General features: G+C 41.0%; 1 protein-coding gene across 1 annotated transcript; it reads left to right on the top strand.

Moving 5' to 3' along the window:
• Nucleotides 1-976: 976 nt before the first annotated feature.
• Nucleotides 977-9,796, top strand: LOC101868894 (carboxymethylenebutenolidase homolog). The gene is made up of 6 exons (XM_005153366.3): nt 977-1,171; nt 4,543-4,756; nt 5,407-5,514; nt 7,346-7,488; nt 7,897-7,988; nt 9,399-9,796. The coding sequence occupies exons 2-6, from the start codon at nt 4,551-4,553 to the stop codon at nt 9,576-9,578; spliced, it is 729 nt and encodes a 242-aa protein (XP_005153423.1). The 5' UTR covers nt 977-1,171; nt 4,543-4,550; the 3' UTR covers nt 9,579-9,796.
• The last annotated feature ends 11,873 nt before the right edge of the window (nt 9,797-21,669 follow it).

The raw sequence follows: 21,669 nt of genomic DNA, 5'->3' as shown, positions 1-21,669 counted from the left end.
GATTGCACAGCAGTCACTACCACACAGAGTACCACTGGGAATGTACAGAGTGACTGTGGGACTTGTTTGTCACATACCGTTAGGATCAAAATTTCTTTACTGATCTTTGACTTGAAATGGAATTGTCATTTTCTTTCAGCTCTTTTGTCTCTCTCATTCCTCCTCCTCCAACATGCACACTCACACAAACCACGTGCACACACAGAGAAAATGAAAGCTATAGTAGACATCAGCCTTAGGGCTATGCTAATGTTGCTTGCATACAAAGCCATTATGGAAACAGAAATGGAAAGTTTCAATGAGCCACCATCAGCAGCAACCAGCTCATGCTCAGATCTTTCTAACTTGTTGAAAACAAGTCTAATCAAAAATAACCTGGAACACTTTTGGACTTGTTGGGAATACTTATGGGTGTGGCTGCAATATGTTTAATCTCTGGGCGAGGGAGACTTCCATCACTTTTTCATGCTGCATGTTTGCCTGGACAGATTCATTTTAATTCAGCACGAAGTCCATTAAAGACATTTATGATGGATAATATAAGTGCATGAATATATTACAAGAAAACGTATCTCTGAATTTAACAATGTGTCAGCAAATGCATCACTGATGCTAAATGTCTCAGCTATATAAATATTGAGTAAAGATTCTGCAGTATCTTCAATAGCTGCATCACACACAAATCATTTGCTTTATAGTGTACAGGGCTGGAAGGGAAATTTTCCCAGAAAACTGAAATGTACTGGCAATAGGACTCGGCAATCTTGTTCCAGCCTCTCTATACTGTTTTGTTAGGAATCACACACATTTAGAGAGATGAAAAAAGAAAAAAAAAAAAAAAGGCATGATAATGTTTGTGTGCATCCTGCTTTCTGAACTCCTAGAATAATAAATAAATAAAGCAACTGATGTGGAGGTGAACCCTGCCTCTCTGCATGATCCGTCCCCACCCCTTCCAGCTGGGATGACTCCCGTGCTAAGCCTCTCCTCCTCACCTCCCAATCCCAAATTCTGCAGAAGAGTTGAAGAGCACCTGGAAACTGGATGGGCAGCAGCAGGAGCAAAACTGCCAGCAGAACTCGTTTTCTTCTTTTTGTGTTTAGAGAAATCTAGCTGGTATCTCACTGAGCAGAAGAAGAGAGCTGGGCTAAAGCAAGATCCTATACTCCAGGTACGTGATGGCGAACTGGTCCACAAAGACTGATCTGGCAGTGGAGAAAGGCTAACTACTTTTAACTGTGCGAAAAAGGAGAAATCTGAAACTGCTAGGCAATTAGATATAGCTCTTTGAAAAGGCACAGAACATTCAGCAAAACCAACTCATTTAAAGAGAGGTTTTCATTTCAGGAATGCACAAAGACAAGTGTTAGGGAGCAGATAAGGTAAGGATGAAGGGTGTCAAATTTAGGAAAGGCTGGACTTTATTTTGGGCCCTTGATGCAAGCTGTAGCACAGCAATAGTGGTGAAGACACTGATAACCATTTTATGTTCATCAGTAGCAAGATTGCATTAAAGGGCCATAATAATTTCTTTTGCCTTTATGGTGATGAAATACTATTCTTTCTCTTGTTTGGTCCATTGGTGCACTTATCATTGAAATAAATTACTGCAGGAGTTTAAAATGTTATCACTGGATCCAGGAAAAGGGCAGAGATGTCACATCTTGGCATCACTAGTCCAACATCCTGCCAAACATCACAGTGCATTGAGATCACGTGCTCATACTCACTTTCTGAGAAGCAGGGATTATCCTGAGGACCATTTGCCCCTGTTTTACCTGATTGTTTTTTAAAGATTTTTAGCCTTGCCTTCTTGGTAGGGATTTGGGTTTTGCTGTTGAAAAATTAAGACTTGGCATGATTTAACCATGTGATTTGCTGTTCCCTAAAAATGGAGTAGTCTGGGTCTGTCCTACCACCCAAGGGAGAGCCCACCTTCGCCTTATGATAATAGTAAATTACTGTCCTCAGTTTTTATGTTATTTGCACAAAAGCTGAATGGTATCAGGACAACCAAGGAAGAGCAGGAACACTGGTGTGAAGGAGAAGCTACTAGAGGGTCTTCTCTTAAGAAGCAGGAGGATGACAGCAGACTCATGGGTATCAGTCTTTTTTTTTTTGTTAGCAGCAGGCTGTTCTGTTCTCATTCCTCACTTCCCACTAGGCCCTGCATCTCCTCAGTGATGCCGAAGCTCAGAGATGAGGAGCGGGTTGCTGCCTGCTTGGAACCCTGCCATGGGGAAAGCAGGAAAAGGAAAAGTGTAATGGCTGAAATTGGTGGGAAGAGGGAATGAGGTGAGGCAGGATAGTCAGGAAATATCCTGGCTTGTTGCTTTGCCACACCATGTTGCGTGGGACAAAGCAGGTGGCAACAAATAAAGCTTCTGACTGAACAGGATCCCATCAAAGACTTCTAAGCAGTTCAGGTGTGGCTGACTATTTACTAATGTTCTCCACAGCCTGGTGCCTGGAGGAGAGCCATTTGGCTGGCCCTCAGTGAAGACAGGCCAGAGAAATGATTTGTGGGAAGGAACCAACAGATATGAAGCAGGCTGTTTCACAACCATTGCAAAGCTTAATTCCTCCTCAACACTACTTCCTTGAAGGGGACACCATCGGTTGTGCCCTTCTGAGCAAATGACCTTAGCAGAGTGAGGCTGTGGCTGCCATCTCAGAAGCCAGTGGTGTTAGCTGTCTTTGGGAGCACCTGTGAATTCTCCAGGCAGCCTCTTGCACTTGGGAGAAGCTCATTCATCTTAGTTTAAGAAAAAGAGGTAGGAAGCACTTTTGCATGGACAGATACCTGTCAGTCATTTTCAGGCTTATTATGTGGGGCTTAAACTAGGAAATACTCTCCCATGCATGTTACAACTTCCACTGTCATATAATGCCAAAACAACATAGGTTCTAGTCCTGAAATCAAGCTATTTCATGATTCTTAGCACCAACCCTGACATTCGGATGTTAAGAAAGGTGAGAGAACAATTAACAAATGTAATCAGCTCTCAGTTACAGCACAGATCCTATGATGTGAGGTCACCCACTTCATGGCTATTTCTGAAGCAGCTTGATTCTAGCAGTAAAGCCACATTGGCCCAGTTCCTGCATTTCTACACCACACTCTATCAGCCGAGAGTTATGGTTGTAATCAAGCATATTTGCTTAAACTCAGTACTGCCTTGCCAGATCTGGTGACAGCAGCCTCAGGGTTGGGAGAGGAGGAGGAAGAACAGTGTCTCTGCACTATACATTGGGAAGAAAGCTGATTATCTTGTGTATAAGGCACTCTAAATGCATATAAGATTTGAATGCAGTTGAGTCTGTTAATTATGCAAGCTGGAAAGTGTTGTGTAAGGGATAAGTGGTCTCTGCGCCATTGACTCTTCTTCTTCAGCCTGCCTGCACCATGTGTCTGACACCAAACCTGTCTGTACTGCCTAGGCAAAATTTCCAATTACTCAGTGAAACCTTGCTTTCTGTTGCTGTGGTCAATGAAGAGCTGAGGAAGGTATAAGTTTTTACCAGAATTTGACACACTTCCACATTGTGCATGTTACAACAGAAACAGAAATAATAGGCTGATGCAGAAATGATGAAGTGGAGACAGTCATCATGTATATGCAAGTGCCTGTGCTACATCTCCAAGGACAGGTTCAAAGTCAGTACACAGCTAGGAAAAAATTGCATAGATGCATTATAACACTACTCTTAATTACAGGATCACATTCTACTTTTTGTAGAGTTCATTCCAAGCTCCTGACACAGTCAGTCAGAACAACTTTGGCTTTAATATCTCCAGCACAGCTACTGACTCATTGCCTGTAATTGATATTTTGGGAGAAGGGACAAAACTAAATACTCTGACATATTTTGAATGAGATTTGCATATCTACTTGTTTTCTTGCAATCTTTTTCAAAAGCATATGGACCTAAGGCACTAGAATCTGATTTACAAATCTGTACTGCAGTCCTTTACCAGCTGTGCCCCACACATTGGCTCCCAGAACAGCTGTGATGCTGTTACCAAAAGCACAGATTAGCTAGCAGGCACCAGCACTGAAAGAAGCACCAAACACTGTACTTTCCAGTAGCAGTTGAGTGCTGTGGTCCTTACCCGTCACATAATTCAGAGAAGTCAGCATGGGATTCCCTATGAAGACATGCACGATGGGTCCACGCATGGAGAAAGAGTGACACTGACATGCCTCACACTAGTGCTGATGGAGTGGTATGGGAGCAAAACAGATGTGACATAAAAGTCAGGACCTACATGTGCAGGTTGTAATTTTATAACCCTGCTATTGGTATTTGTCTTCATTCTCAGCTCAATACCACATAGTGGACTAGGAGCCATTCTGCACAGGAACACTGCTTTTGCTAGTTTTCTACTTTTCTCCTTTCAGACAAGGATGTCGATGTTATTTACAGAAGTTGCTGAACTACTTTCTGCAGATCATATTTGCTTTTATTTGCCCTTAATAAGTGTGTTAATAAATTATTTTTACCTTATTGCTCTCTCTTTTTTGTTTTTTTCTTTTTTAGGTTTTCAAATGGCTGATCCTTTTCTGTATCATACTGGAGACAGATCTGGATATGGGTGCCTTGGACATGAAGTACAAATTGAGCACATCAAGGCATATGTCTGTAGACCATCTTTTTTCACAGACAAAGCTGTGATTGTGATTCATGACGTATTTGGATGGATGTTCCCAGACATTAGATACATAGTTGATTTGATTGCAGGTCATGGATATATGTAAGTAACAGTTTTTTCTGTCTTGCTCTTCAATGCACAGATAGATCATCAGGACCAAAGCTAGGCATGGCATTTGATGTTTCCTATATGCATGTGTGTGGCAACCATGCAATTTCAATCTGAGAGAAAAAAACACAAAGGGACAAAAATGTTCCCACGAGGTTTCCAAAGCTGCTAAAACTGACCCATCAAAAATGGCTACCTGAGCACAAAGACACAAGGAGAGTCACAAAGTGTCAGTGTTTATCCTTAAATGGCAGTATAGCTGATTAAAATATAAACGCTGAAATCTACCTTTAATTTGTATAAGCTCTTCAGAACCAAAACTTTTAAACAGCTGCTTTAGTTTTTACTAGCAGAGCGACACATACATGTATCTAGAATCAGGAGGGTTGCTTAATCCCTTTACTTTAGTCTTAAATATGTCCAAGGGCGAGAGGTGGTGGGGTTTGGTTGGTTGGTTGATTTTTCCATAGAGAGACATATACTTTTAGCTCTGCTGATTGCCAGAACAGAGTGAGTAAAATATGATTCAGACAGTAACCATGTAAATGTGTACTCTGGAATAAAAGACATTACGAGACATTTAGACATCCACAGATTCTCCCAGCCTGGGTGTGAAAGTTGACTTGATTTCATGTCTCATACAGAACTATCTGCCCAGACTTCTTCAAAGGGACAGACCCCTGGAAAACTACTGATCACTGGGCTGACTTTGCTGACTGGATGAAACATCATGATCCTATGAAAGTAGACAAGTAAGATACATATTTGTACTTCAGCTTTAAAGATCACCCAGCAAACAAGGGGAATTTGTATGAAAAAATGTGTCACCTCACAGCAGGGCAAGCTAGCTGCATGCACAGAATTGCTTATTCTGGGCAGTTCTGCTGTGGTTCTGGGCACTGCCTTGGCTGGGATGAAAGGATCATCTGCTCTGTCCATCACTCAGCTTATTGTTCCCATCTTGTTTTCCTGGGCTCTCTTCCAACTATTATACATACAGGCTCACAGCCAGTGTTTCAGGCTATGAAATACCCAGCACTCTCACCCACAAGTACTGATTCTGCCCCCAGTCCCTCAAGACAAGGAGGAAAACTCTTCCACAACTGCCAGTTGTCACTTGCCCATCTTTCTTTCTGCCTTGTAGATAATAATAGGTGCAGATGATATTCTCCTGAGCAGCACTACATCAAAATTTGCAAGACTGCCCAAAACCTAAGATACACGATGGACTGTAGTGTTTTCCTCAATAGAAAATAGAGGGCCCACTATCTGCAGAGCCTAGCAGTCACTGTAACAAGGCTTCCCTGAATTACGGGAGGCATTACTGTTTCTTCAGCATCTAACAATCCAGTGTAAAACTTCAGAAGATGATAGTGAGGCAGTGCCACTCTATTACTCAGCTATCATCTCGTTAGCTACAAATATTCTGGCCCTTCTGAGTGGTCTCAGCAGTCCCAGCCTAACTTTAACATGTCTCAGCAATGCTTTTGACCATATAGTTGCAGAATCTGTGACCGAATCACTAACTATAAAAAAATCCAACTCCAAAGAGTGAGCAGATTATGGACACTGTCTTAAACAAGTAAGACCTTGAGGACATGCGTCTTTCGAGGGTTCTTTTCAAGGGTTCTGCCCTCAAGGGCAGTTCCATTGCTCTTTCAGGGCACAAGGAATCCAACATTCCTATGACTTAGTTACCCTTCCAAACAAACTGAATTTGAAAGAGCCTAGGACACGACCTCCTCCTCATCTCACTCTCATACCATTTTTTGTCAGCCTAACCAAACTTGTGATGACCATATTAATATACCTAATATTTGAAAATACGGTTATTAGTATGTGCAGTCTGCATTTAAAATGAATTTAAAACTCTGGAGATGATGGAAAAATAAAACTATTGAGACCTAAGAAGTTAGCAATTAAAAAACCCCTACCTGCTCTGGCCTACATTAAACCCTATTTTCATATTTTTTGTATTATACCTCACACAATGCCTCTTTGTTTTGTTTTGTTGTTTTTTTTTTAAAAAAAAGAATCGTAGTTATACCAGCAATTTAATTTTGAGTAATTGCTACTTTAGTATAGTATTATTGCATGTGGGTTTGGTAGGATATTTTAGCGCAACTCATGCAACAGGAATTACATACTCAGGATAAATCTTTATCTACCCAGGTGAACTCTGTAGAGATAGCAAAGTGAAGCTTATCTATTCCTACAAACCATAATGCAAGATGTTGCTCTACTTGCAGATATATCTTGTCTTTAGTTATCCTGTCCTAAACAAAGTGATTCAATTAAATATTTGCTTATTTTGAAACAAAGGAGCAGGTCACAATTCAGGTAAGTATTTAATTACCTAAACCTGTACTTCCCTAAACTAGAACCAGAGATGTTAACTCCTGTTTAAGAACATAAGTCACTGCTCTGGGCTGAAATGTGTTTTGTACAGGCATTCCCTGTTTTAAATGACTGGGGATGCAGACACAGAAAAATTCATGTATCTCTTTTCATTTTTTTTTCTTATATTGTGAAGTATTGATTCTGCAATAGATTCCTTAGTCTGCTTTTGTTTATATGTCTTAGGGAAGCTGATGTTGTCTTGAAGTATCTAAAGGAACAATGCGATGCAAAGAAGATTGGTATCGTTGGGTTTTCCTGGGGTGGAATGGCAGTACATCACTTGATGCTGAAAAATCCTCAATTAACCGCTGGGGTTTCCCTCTATGGTAGTGTAGAACACATGAAAACTTACCTGGGCTCACATGACTGCATAGTGTGCAATTCTAGTTATTGCTTTGTAACAAATTCTGTAAATACTCAACTCAAAGATGAGTTGCAGATTTTAATTATGGTTATTTCAGCAATATGCTATATTCATATAAAATTTAATAATTCTATAAACTAGAAAAAAAAATCTTATTTTTGCATGGTAATTTTCTAATTTTTTTTTTAGTGCTTGGAGTGTGGGGAAATATATTTTCCAAATGCTTTTTTCTCTATCCAAATAGAAACTGTCCTGATCTAAAAAATGTGTATAATGAGTAAACCTGAATAGAAATTTTGTGGTTTAATTTGCCATTTATCTTGCAAGAACATTAACCTCACTAACAGGTTCTTTCTCTAAAACATTCTAGGAATAATTAGGGACTCTGAAGAAAGATACAATTTATTAAATCCCACGTTTTTCATTTTTGGTGAGAAAGATCACACTATTTCTTATGATCAGGTAAGCTGTTTTACTGGAAATGCTTTTTATTTTCCCATAGTTCTTTTACCCCATACAGGAATTGTAGCTTGTTAGAAACCATTTTCATATACAAAATGGACAGACTGGGCTGTTTTGCTTATATCTGAACTTTCTCCATATCTTGCTCAGGTTACTCAAAGCTTCTTTTTTGAGGTGAGAAATGCAGTGAAGACTAGTCATTGGTCTCTGTGTGGCTGGACAAGCAGAGTATGAAACTGGGCAGGGAGATCCAATTCCGTGTGAGCCAAACACCTCAAATACTTGGATACTACTGCTATAGATGAGAGAACAGGTAGCTCAACCATTGAACTTGGAACTGGAAAAAAAGTCATTTCAGCTCAGTAACTGAACTTTCTGATGATGTGGGCCAATCAATGACTAATTGCTTTTGGTATGAAGACAAAACAAACTGCCAGAAGAGTGGGCATGAATTATGACTAAGATTATGACAATTTGTAGATTCTGTTTTGACCTTTGCCTGCCATCTATATTCTGATATAAACTCTATCATAAGTGTACTTGAGAGGTTGGATAAATATATGGGTAGGAAACTGGTGCCCTCTTCTGTGCATTAACTCTTTTTCATCAGTGACAAGGATAACATACTACCTCTAGCATAGCTTGTTGTGCAGGAGTAGGGTCTAACTGAGGAATGGGTGATGTACTTTGGGAATGCAGAAGCCAATCAATATTTACTTCTGTGTTATTCAACACATGTTGATCTGTACGTCAAACATGTGTCTCAAACAAATCCTGCACTCCCTGTCTCCTTTGTATGGTGAAAGTGTCTTTTTCCCAGGGGCACAATTGTCATAAATGCTTTTTTTCATCATGTGTTACACATTGAAAGCATACCTTTTTTTCCTGAAGTTTTCTCTCTGAGCTGTCTGTGTGGATTGTGTAAGAAAAATTCCTGTGTAAAAAAGAAAATATTAATTGAGCTTGCAGGGACTTCTTAATGGAAACAAGTACAAAAATGTGTCTACACATGTATATAGGTACATAATCATATGATTAGTACTCCATAAGCATGTGTTTACTTATCATCAAAAGATCATGCACTGAGAGTCACTGAGGTTTAGGGAATATGTTAAGATCAGAGTTTAAGATTAGGTTATAAGCCCAAGTCTCTGAATAGAAATGCACCCATTCCTTTACAGCAATGAGATTTAACAAACCATCTTTGCAGCGATATTGAGATTCTTAGACCTACCCATGCTTTCAAAAAATGTTTGTCTTATGTTCCGAAGAGGGGTTTTCCCATTTGCAAAGCAACAGAAACTACCTCAAGTGTGACAGTGGAGAAAAGACAAAGATGTACAGATGTGAGAAATGCAAGTCTGGCAAACTTAAAACCACAACATAATAGAAAAATGCTTTTTTTTACAGATCACCTTATTGGAAGAGAAGTTGAAACAGTACTGTAAAGTTGAATATAAAATTAAAGTTTATCCTGGACAAGTTCATGGATTTGCACAATTGAAGCCAGAAGATATGAAACCTGCCGATAAACCTTATATTGAAGAAGCTAGACAGGATATGTTTGACTGGATCAAAATGTTTGTTTGACAAAAGCATGAAGTAACACTAGGCATCAAGATCAGTGACTTAATTTGAGAGAAGAAAACAGTCAAGGGAAAACTATTTGGGTTTGAAAATTGTCATAAACAAAAATAGGAACGTTTTAATTTATAATTCTTAATTATTTTTTTACAAGTTTTATACAAGACTGTGAAATCAAAGTTGGACTAAAGGACAATTAGGAATTAAAAAGTTGCTTGAACATACCTTGTTTTGCATTTGCCTCATTATTCTGCATTATGACATCGATAGTAACAATACTTTTTTATCTTTGCTAGTGAGCATGACTTCACTGTGACATTACCCAAGTAGTTTCAGGCTTTATTTTGGTATGATAGTTGGTGGTCATAGGTGCCAACATGGAAATATCCTGGTCTTGCATACAGATGTTTGGTTTTTATTAACTACAAAGCACTTGTCTCAGGTATACTGCTGTAGTGGGCAGAATTTCCCATGTGTGAAACAAACACTTGTTAGGTTATGTCACTTATGTTAAGGAGCTAGGAAGGAATGCTCTTGTTAGGTGGCACCCTCCAAATATTCCCTTCGCAATATTCACTGGGACACTTCTAGTATTCCTTCATCTATATCAAGGAAAAAAATAACCAGTCCCTTCTGGCTGTGGAAGGAACCGAGGCATGAATACTGTGGAAGCAGTGGGTTTACCGTCCTGGTCCAAGCTTGGGTGATTGGGCACAGAGCTGACAAATGGGTATTCCAGTCAGTCCTCATTATACTGTTTGCTTTACAATACATTCATTGATCCTCTCTCAAGTTCTTCTTTCATCACCTTTATGCCCTGCCAATCACATAACATATAAACAGCTATAAACACCCCTGTTTACTCTGTTTACTGCACTGACTCCAGTTTTGTTGACCTGCTGACTTGCTTTGGTTTGACTTGGATTTCTTGGGGGGTTGTGTGGTTTTTTAGTATATTATTATTATTATTAATTTCATTGTCTTGGTAATGACTTGGCAACTTGTGTTTAGTCAGAGATCTTATAGGGGTCTACAGCATCTGTTATTTTCTCACCCTGTTGCCTTGCAAATACAGCCATGAATCAAGGCTAGCTATCTGTGTGGTTATGACTTTCTCTTTGATAACAGGCATGTTTGACAGTTTCACACATTGCTATCCTATCAGTGTAACCCCACGGTCACAGTATGCTGCTTGTCTGCATGCCTCAACAGACTGAGTATATTCAAGAACACTGCTGTGATGAAGTTAGAGGCGTCGTACCTACCACAGTGCTCACTTCTCAGGTCTGCCAGTCAGTGTCCATATGGCCAGTCAACATGCCCATCTGCATCTTTGGGTAGCTGTATCAATGGCGGCATGGTTATAGACATGGTGATGGAGGATGTTCAATAACGAGAATAAAACTCGAAATGTAAAATACAAGCCTTGTGTTACAGCATGTCCTGTTGTAACCATATGGGTGTCTCCAGGCCGGACCTTGCTCCAGGCCTGACCTTGCTGGGGCGCTGTGCTTCTGCAAAGATGGCAACTGCAGCCCCATGCATTCTGTTCCGCTCACCCACCTGCGGAAATAGATTACCTCAAACACCGAGGCAGAAGGATTAAAGGAAAAATACGTGCAGTATTAATCCCCTCTCTGGCCATGCTTTTCAACTCTAGACCAGGTTTCGGGCAGTTCTGGGCAGACCTGTGTGTCACCAACTCCCCACCCTCTCCACCGGCAAGCCTCACAGCTTCTCCAAGAGGCCGAGGACCCCAACCCTGCGGCACCAGAGTGCTCAGGGAGCGCCGGAGGGGACACCGAGCCTCCCACAGCCACACGTAACCCCCCGGCGAGGAGGGCCCCTCCGCTTGGCACCGTGAGGCCGCTTGGCGCCCAGCTGGGGACAGGCACCTACTGCGGGGCCTCCGCGGCTGCCCGCAGCCCTCCGGCCCCGGACCCGGGCGCCGCACTCTGCATGCCAGGCGCGACCTCTACCGGCTGCGGCCTGCGGGGCAGGGGTGGCGGCGGCCGCGGCACCGGCCCACGGCTCCCTCGAAGGGCACGGCTGGGGCCGGAGGGACGCGGGCGGCGACTGTGGCCGGGCAGAGCCAGGGGGCTGAGGGGACCCCGGGGTGCGGCCGCCTTTATCCTCCGTGGGTCGCGGTGTCGGCGGAGGGAGCTCCGGCCGCAGAGTGCAGGAAGGCGGAGATCTAGCCGGCGTGAGGGGAAGTGCTGAGCTGTGAGGAGAAGATCGTTTCAGTCAAGCTCTGGAGCAACCCGCCTAGAAAAGCGATGGAATCTCCCTCTCTGGAGAGTTTCGAAACCCCTCTGGGTGATGCCTGGAATGGCGTCGTCTGACTTAGGAGCTGTTCTGGCCAATGGTGGGGGGTTGCATGGGAAGACTGCCTTCCAGGGCAAACCTCAGCCCCCTGAAATCCCTGGGTCAGCCTGGTGTTTCGTGCATGGTAACCCGAGCCTGTGTTAGCCCATGTCCCCAGATGGCCATACCAGTCCTTAGCTGTACCTTGTGTAGCCCGGTCCGGGTCTTGCAGCATTCCTATGTGCCCCCAGGAGACCTCTTGGCATCACTCCTGTCTCCATGTGCCTTCATGACCTCGGAAAAATCCTCCCAGTATTGTCGGTTTGTGAAGGGAGTGCCATATGTGATACCATTTTTGTAGGAGATGAGGGGTCACCAGGGCTGGCTCAGGGTGTCTCCAGCCATGCTGGGGATCCTGGCTCTGCTGCTGTTCATAGCACATGGACACAGATGACATGGCTTCTGAGCCCTCCATCAATTGTTTCCAGGCTTGGCTGGTTGACCTTGGTGCAGGCAATGTGTAAGCTTTCCTCCAGGTCTTTAGAAGCAGTACTGAGGCAGGTTACCTCTCACTTGCAGAAAGGAGAGGATGGTTTGCCTTGAGAGAAAGAAATGAGGGGTTTTCTGTGCATAGCCCCTAGCTGTTTAGCTCAGATGTAACTCTCATTTCATTCAGGTCTGATGTAGATGGCTATATTAGCTAGCTTTTCAGCACTGTATTGACAGCACTGTGGTTAACAGCTTCACAGCCGTACTCACTCCAGGAAATGTCCACAGGATGGGGCCCCTCTCCTTGATTGTTATGGAGAAGGCTGTCAGGGTGTTTGGGGCTCTAATTACAATAATCAGCTCTTAATGATCCCTGTCAAATCCGGCAGTAAGGTACACCACTGTCAGAGGAAATTTGAGTCTGTAGCAAGCAAAACTGCTGAATCTTGTCTCTGTGTGCAGCAAGGCACTGCAGCCTGCTGGATTAGTGTAAAAGATGGAATGTCCTTTGGACTGTAGTTGCTCAAAGGTAGCCCTGGTTGTGATACAACATTGCCGCACCCTGTGTTTTATTTTGCTCTACTGAATGTTTATCCGTTTATCTCCTCTACGTGCCAAATTCGGTTTGCCTTGGGATAGCATTAAAACTTGATAATCCAATGAGTTGGAAGTGGCATGATTTGGATTGTACCCTGGAGGTATTCTGTTTATGCTTGCTCATCATGAGTAAGATCTTTTCTCTCATATAAACAAAAATAAATAGAGGTATACTAAACTGTTTAAGAGAATTTTTACCATGACAAACAGTATGAGTTCCAAACTGGTGAATTAATCTCCTTGCAACTCTTTTATCTAAACATGATTAGACAAATAGTGCAAAAATCACATTAAAATGACTGAGCAAACTAAAACTCAGTTGAGGGGGGTTGGCCTTATGCCACCTGAATATATATCACTGAAGAAGTAGCATTCAAATAATAGCAACTGGTAAATCTGAACTTTTGCCATCCCAGTATCACTAGTGCTTATTAAAGGTAGAAGAAACCTTTGCTATGGTATGGACTGTTCTGGAAACCATTTTTCCCGGTTTCTTCTCTGGCAGTCCTGTCACTTGGGGATCAGAGCTGGCTGGATGAGAAAACAGGGAGTTGCCACACTTATGACATGAAAGGGGGCTTATGTGATAGCCTAAATCTTGAAATGGGGAATAGTGAATTAAGGCCAGATATGGGCTGCCAATAATGTCATGCGTGGCCTTGATAAAATGTGACAGAGTGTCTAGAACTGTGAGCCTGCATAGTGAGTAGTTCTTTGGAAGAAGGCAAGGCATGCAGCATTTTGAAGTCATGCTGAAATTCACACTTTGTACAGCTCTGAAAAAAAAGTGAAAAGAGATGGCAATGCATCTGATTTCTTAGGTGGGAATCAAACCTGGGTAGTTGGTATGCTAAAAGTCTTTGTGTCTCAGCTGCAACAAGTTTGAACTGTATTTCATTTGAAGTTTTACAAATGCAAAGACCCAATCTCACCTACAAGTGCAAAGAGCTGCTCTAAACTGTGAATGCAATCAGTTTTCTAAACTAACAGCCTTCCGCTCATTAAACTTGTGGTGGTTGAATTACATATAGGTGAAAATTAAAATTCAGTTAAAAAGTAATTTTTAAAATCCTAGGTTCCTGCAATTTTTATTTAAACATATTTTACCTGTACCAGATAAATTCTGCAGAGTATGGGGAGAAAAAGGTGTTTTGCTCATGGTCTGCTCAGCATCTCTGCTAATCCCTTCTGTGAACTATTCTTATGGACTTTTGAAAATTAGTTTAATTAGTACTTTTTACCACGCATTCAAAAGCCTGTTCAAAGGCTGTGAATTTTGGCATGTTTGTGGAGAGAGCCTCAGTAGTACAAGGTGATTTACCCCTTTCTGTGAATAATTCCTAAACATTCTTCAAGTCATTATGTTTTTTAAAAAACTGATGAATGCAGCATTTTGGTTTTGTTTATTAAAATCTGTCAATACTCTTATTTCTGTTTAAACGCAAATTGTGTTAATTTTTTGTTTTAACAGATTTATTTTAAAAGAACCAAGTATTCTACTTAAATAGAAATCTTTTTTTTGTTGGCTTACTGCTCACATGAACTGCTGCAAACAGCTGGCAAACACTATGGTAGAGTTGCTCTAAGCTGGTCAGTTACACCAAGTATGTTTGAAGTCTCACACCTTTGCCTGAGGTTTGTAAAAGGTTCTTCTGCCTCACTGTAATGCTGGCAAAGTTGCAGTCAATTTGACTGGAGAGCTAAACTCCAACTGCATCTCTTGGAGGTTATGTGGAGATTGACTGCAGAAGGTCAGGAGACAAGCTTTGTTCAAAAAAGACACAGTTGAGAGGGGTCCTTAAAGGGGGACAGTTCTCAGTGATGGGAACCTCTCCATATATCACCCCAAAGTACATTGTCCTGTGAAAAGAGCATAACTGGTGTAAAGAGGCAAGATTTTTAATAATTTGTTTTATTATTCACTGTGTTTTCTTGTTTTGTTTTTAATACCACTTATCACGTTCCACATATATGTAGCAGAGAAATTGAACAGGGAAGGAAGTTTTGGAAGTGTATTAAAGGTCTTATTTGACATCTGTTTGAGTTAGTTATAAAATCTAGAAGGGAATAAATGGCTAAGATATATTCCTAACAAAAATAACTGCACATTGAAGAGTACGTTTGATTTTTATTGCCATCATGCTGCAGTTCACTTTAGTCAGGGGACCAGCCAGACCAAGGAATATTTTTCCAGTGCATGCATTTACATGGGAAGAGAGACTAGCTCTTGTTAAGAAGCAAACAGTGCCATTTTGATTGGTTAAGAGTACGGCAGAGCGAGGTTAAAGAGCTTCTCAGACTGAGGCATTAAAAATGCTCTGTGTATGACCACCTACTGCTTGGTGGAGGGGGAAGAGTAGGGAGCACCAAAAGTTAACTGGGTTTAAAAAGATGCTACAGTGTCTTGTCTCCAGTTGAAATGAACAAGGAATTAAACTGAACTTGAGGGATTCTCCTGAGAAGACATCTTAAGTCATAAACTCTTCAGAAACCTTTCTTCACTTGAGAAGGGGAAGAGTGTCCAGTTTCTCCTTTACAATGTATATACTTCTAGAGAAGTTACATATTTGTGATGTGTGAGGGCATGTTAAATGCACAACACTGGTGTATGTCTGTATTCCTCTGACCACTCTCAGTTCAGATTATGTAGTGTGCAGCTCTCAGAGAAAAGCCTCTTCTGATTTACGTTCTTAGGGTTGATTTATTAGAGCTTTTAGAGATGCCAGTTAATGATGGGTTTGCTGGAAAAGGTCTGTACACAACAAGGGATACAAGGAACAAGCAAAGTGCATGTAGGCAGCAGCAGCAGCCTTGGATTCTCCATAGGGGAAAGAGGATACGCAATATGAAAACTTGAAGGGAAAAAGTAGTCAGAAAAGCAACATTCTGACAGTGGGGTCTCACAGGAGTAACAGTAAGAAGTTACCAGGTGCTAACCTGTAAGGAGGAACCGTAAGACTGCATGAGAAGAATAGTTATGAGGCACAGGGTGTGGGGACATCACATGGAAATGTAGTTATCATATGCAGGATTGCTCCAGGCAATGTCAGGCCTGACATAAGCCCTTCTTCTGTCCTTACTGCACACCTGTATTATGCTGACTGACCTGGAATTTATGGATATTTATGCCAAACAAAAAGGACTGGTGCCAAGAACCTGTTCACAATAAATATCTGGAGCTTTATCTTCTAACCTTGCAGTGTCAAGTAGGTATTACTTGATACTGTGAGGATTATTATTTGTCTGCAGGGGACTGTGGGGACTGCATGAAGATTATAAGCTGTAATCAAAGCTATTACTCCAAATAAGTTGTATGAGCATTTGTCCTTTTTGCTTTCCTGCAGATTCCTAGATGGCTAACGAATCAAGGCCCAGCCCATGTGATACTGGAGACAGGTTTGACTATCGAGGTGGTGGGCAGGAAGTGCAAGTCGAGTACATCAAGGTGTATGTTTGCAAACCAGCTGCCAGTACAGACAAGGCTGTGATTGTGATTCATATGTTTGGATGGAACTCCCAAACATCAGATACATAGCTGATATGCTAGCAACTAATGGATACATGTAAGAAACCCTTCCTTCTCCAAGAAATCATACTCTTTATCATTTCTAGCCATGTTATACTTCTTTTTGTAATACCTTCTTTCCCCCAACCAGTACTGCTAATACAGCAGCGATCAAATGACTGGTCATTGCTCTAGGCAGGAAGACAGCTGGGAGTTTTCAGGCAGCAGTGTCTGAATGAAGAGTGGCCATGTGTGCCTTTCCCAACTGCTTCAGGATGTTGCTGATCTAGTGCACCAGTGTTTATTGGGAGGAAAATAGCTGTTTTTTCCCAGTGCAGTGTGGGATGAGGAGCTATGACAGTTGTATTTCAGAGACCATATTAAGACTGATGGCATGTAGTTCTTATCAGGCTAATTTGAATGGGAAAGAACATGTTCTAAGTGGGCTTGGGAAGATTCACTTTCAAAGCAGTATGTAGCCTTTCTGACACGTACTTATCCTCTGCCTTTCCAAACATGAGTTTGCTTGCCATATACGTTGATCTGGTTTAGGCCAAACTGATCCAGTTGTTTCATCATGACCATTAAGATGCATACTGTGTGTCAGAGGAGGGAGAGAGCAGAAGGCAATGACTGAAGTTTCACAAGGACCTCATTAATTCCCTGTGGGCTGGGAGAAAACATAGCAGCATCTGGGGCAGCCTTCAGAGTCCCCGCTTGTTTCCTTCTGCATGAGGAGACTGTATTATTCACTAGAGACTGCACCACCACAATTCTGCTGCTGGTCTCACAACACATTTCAGCCAAGGTCATCCTGAATCATGATTTGGGCAGCCCCATGGTGCTGGAACTCTTTAATACTGAGTGGCCTCTTACTGTACTTTCCTTTATACAGTCACTAAATGATGTGCACAGCAAAACACTCCTCCCTTTCTCCCCACAGGCTCTCCTCTCACTTGTTCTTTGCTGACCTCAGTCCATTGGGTGTTTGGTGGGTTTTTTTTTCAGAAGCTCATAAATAAGCCTCATGATGTGCTCTGTAGTAAAGAGCTACTTTATGTAATTGTCTTTGTTTAAATGAAACTCATTAATGATGGTTTTATGTTAAATGGTACCATGTAATATTCAAAATCTAAAACTGTTGTAGTCAGGACATAGTTTGATCTTCTTTTGCAAGATAATCTGTTGTTTTACCGCATGCGGTTTCAGATTATGTACTTAGAGCAGGTAAAATAGTAGGGACAAAAATATTCACATTTTCCAGATTTGTGACTGTTATGTGCTTTAGTCATTGGGAAAAAACTATGTAGATGTCTATCAAAGTTTTGTAAAGCTCATAGGCATTTCTGTGGAATAGTTAACAATGGTATTTAAAAACATTACTTTCTCAGAAAGTAGTGAAAAAGAAATCAAATCAAAATTATGCCTGGATAGAAATTTTCCCTGCTATGAAGGGCTAAAAAAAATAATAATTAAAAAAATGATGGTGTTTGATTAATTCAGTCAATTTGTTTTGGGGTTTTTTTGTGTGTATGCAGAACCACCTCCCCAGACTTTTTTTTGCAGGAAGAGAAGCTTGGAAGCCTTCTGGTGATCAGTCAAAGACTGATGATTGGTTGAAAACTTGAGATGCCAGGAAAATAAACAAGTAAGATGTCAGGGAGCTGGATATCACATTGCCTGGATATCACATCTGCTATCAGATATTGGTTTGTTTGCTTTCTTTTCCTCTTTTTATTTTGTTTGTTAGTTTGAGGTTGGATGCAGCTAATCTGTCAGTGAAGGTGACATTTTTTAATGACTCCTTAGAAGTGGATGGAATTGGTGACCTTTTATTTTGCCTTGAACAAAGTTCAAGGACAAGTCTCTCAGTAGTTGGCTTAGTGAAGAGTTTTGTCATCAAATGTTGATAACATAGATTGCAAGTTGCTTCCTCTGCCTCAAAAAGCTTGGCTTAAAAATAACCAGTGACACAGCAGGGAGAATGCATGTTTCTTGAATCTCGCTGAGAATGATACTTTAAGATATTGAATGGAAAGAAGATGAGTTTTTGACTGCAGTGTAGTACTTGCCCAGCATGGTGTAACTGGCCCCAGGCAGCTGATGGCTGAATCATCATAGAATAGTTTGGATTGGAAGGGACCTTAAAGCTCATCTAGTTCCAAACCCCTTCCACTAGACCAGGTTGCTCAAAGCCCTGTCCAGCCTGGTCTTGCATATTGTCATCTGTTGTCACAGCACAGTGAGCACTGGTGGCACCAAGAGGAGTATCATGGTTTCCCCTCATATGTCCAACACTGCCTGAGCATTTGCCAGCAAAGACCTGTCACTAGCAGAGGCACTGTGCTGCCCAAAGAACACAGAAGGAAGATATTGGGAAGGGCTGAGAAGGGTTCACTAATTAGAGAACAAATTAATTACCTTCCTGGGAGAGCAAATATCTCTGTTGGATTCTTGGAAGTAGCTATGTTGAAGGCTGCTGGGTTTAGGTATTTGGTGAGAAAGTTATGGGAGACATAATTGAATCATTTTCACAGAGCTCCTGTCTCAGAGGGATCAGTTATTGTGGAAATGTTTTAGTTTAGAGTCTGTCCCTTCTGTGGGGCAGTGGGAAGGAAGGATTGGGCTCTGCCTCACGTTTCTTGCAGACGCTTTACATGTTTCAAGTGTCAGCTCCAGTGAAGAAAGATTCTTTTGGCACTTAATTTGCTTCTGTGTGTGTTTGTGTGTTGACAGATCCTGTGGTATTTGCGAAGCTGATGTATTGAGGGCACAGATAGCTTGAGTGCCCCGGGGGGGGGGTGAGGAACTGGGGTTGAAAATACAGTCTTGAGGTGATATAAAAGGCTTAACTGCAACCTCTCTCCCACCAATACTTTTTTTTTTCACTGCCTCTTCATGGTAACACTTGCTTCAGGGGTAAATAAGTGTTTTCAGAACACAGCATCTGGGCAAGGTGCATTTCAAGATACATTGTTAATTCTGAAAACATCTACCGTTTTTGCTACACTGGCTTTCCTGAAGCAAATCTTCTCTTTACATTCACAAAGCAAAAATGTGTCCAGCTTCTCAGAGAATTTTAAACCTCTTTATTTTCCTTAAGCCTCTTTCTTTTCTGGAAGTATTTCTAGGAACACAGGTAACAAGGTTTTATCAAAATCCCATTGGTGTTTTGGACTGTTCTACTCAGGGAGCTATTGTTTGCTGTATGACAGTGTTTTCCATTTGTCCTAGAAACCCATACACCATGTTAGATACCTCAAATTGCATCCATAGGTGTCTGTTAGAAGGTTTTTTTTTCAGATGTAGTGTATTTAGCATTGTCAAACGTTTCACATGTAGGAAATACTTTTGTTATATCGATATCTTTGCAGATTGTTGGACCTGCCTTTAGATTCTAACAAATTTTCTAAACCCTTACTGCAAAGGTGGTTTTTCTTTGTATAATTTTACTTTTTGTTTTGCCCATACGGAGCTTGGTTATTAGTGTCCAGCCTGAATGATAAATTAGGAAGTTGAACAATGGCAGCATAGAATATAGCTATATTAATATAACTACTACTATGCTCTGCATTACAGTTCACCCTACTGGAGCAGAAGCTAAAGAAAAATTGCAAAGTTGATTATGAAATTAGAATTTATCCTGGGCAAACTCATGGGTTGTACATCACAGAAGAGATCAATCCTCAAGATAAGCCTTATATTGAGGAGGGAAGAAAGGATACGATCAACTGGCCGAATAAATACATTTAAAAGAAGAGCAAGCAACTCGATTTGTGATGCAATGTATGTAATACACTGTAGAGGTTTTTGATAACACTTTATAAAACTGGGGAGAGCTTGTTGAAACAGAAATTAAAGAAATGAGTAAACAGAATATTGTAGATGTTTTTGTTGGTAGATTCTAATTGATACTTTCCTATTATTTCTTTTGAAGAAGTTTCAGATTTCACCTGACAGTGTCATGTTTTAATGTGCTGCGAAATATTCTCCACTTCCTTGAGATTTTTCTTTATGCTTGAAACAAATTAGTCCAATGGTAAATTAATCTATTGGTTTATTATGGCTGTTATCCATCTAAGCAGTACATAAATCACAAGTCCAAACTTTGGGGACACAAATACATTGTTTGGTGAAGCTTATTTTGAGAGACTAAGCTTTTTTTCACAGATGACATAAGTGAGCATAACTTGTTTCAAAATCTGTGGCTAAGATTATTCAGATGGAGTGCTGCTTTCTCAGATTACCTTCCTGAGCTGGATGTGGCCGCTGGAGCAGTATGTGGAATGGCCACTGATGAACCATCTTATGACAGTGGCTTCTACAGTGTAATTATGCCTCATGAGGAGAAAGGCTTGTGTTCATTAGTTTGAAACCAACTGCCTAGTATCTGCACTGGCTGCTGGTACTTCCTAAATTGTATGAAAAAAAGAATCTATGTCCCTTTTCACCTTCTCAGTGCTACTGATAAAGACTGCCATGTGATTTAATGGTGAGAAAACGTAATTTAGGAAAGTGTTAATTTTACTAATCTCTCAAAGATACTGTCAGAGAAGTATACATTGTGGTGTGCTTCCTGTAAAAATTACCAACAGTACTAATTAAACATATCTCTCTCAATGGGATTTTAAGTCTTTTGCTTTTTGCCAACCCTCCACGTAATATATTAATCCAGGTATTACCTGGGTGATTACAGGTCTGATAACACATTTTTCCTGGAGAAGACTGTATAGGTCTGGAAGCTTGTTGTGCCTAATTACCCCAGTAAAAGCTGGCTTATTCCACATTAATGAAGTTCCATTAGCAAATGGTAGCTAATGTGCAGGAGGATGATCAGTTTGTGTATTTAGGGAACACAGTCGTTCAGAAACGCTGAAACCATGTGTGCTGTAGCACTAAAACCGTGACTAAGCAAAAACCAAAAAAAAAAACAAAAACAGATGCAGCTCTTGTTTGAAGTAGTACAAAGTGCAACCAACTGCATAGAGAGCATGAGTGTGTTGAATTTTTTGCCTTCTACGTAAAAACAACCTGCATGGATTTCCTATTAAGCATCATGAAACCACAGCAAAACAAATTAAAAGTTATTCAGTATTAAAGTTTAATGTTAAGGTAAAGGGTCACTTTGTGACTCTGCTTTAGGCAAAGATAAAGGCAGGAACCTTGCATAACTCTTATTTACAGAAACCCGATCCCTGCGCT

Source organism: Melopsittacus undulatus, chromosome 1 (assembly GCF_012275295.1).
Source record: "Melopsittacus undulatus isolate bMelUnd1 chromosome 1, bMelUnd1.mat.Z, whole genome shotgun sequence".
Taxonomy (NCBI): domain Eukaryota; kingdom Metazoa; phylum Chordata; class Aves; order Psittaciformes; family Psittaculidae; genus Melopsittacus; species Melopsittacus undulatus.
This window is presented reverse-complemented; position numbering and strand designations above follow the sequence as displayed.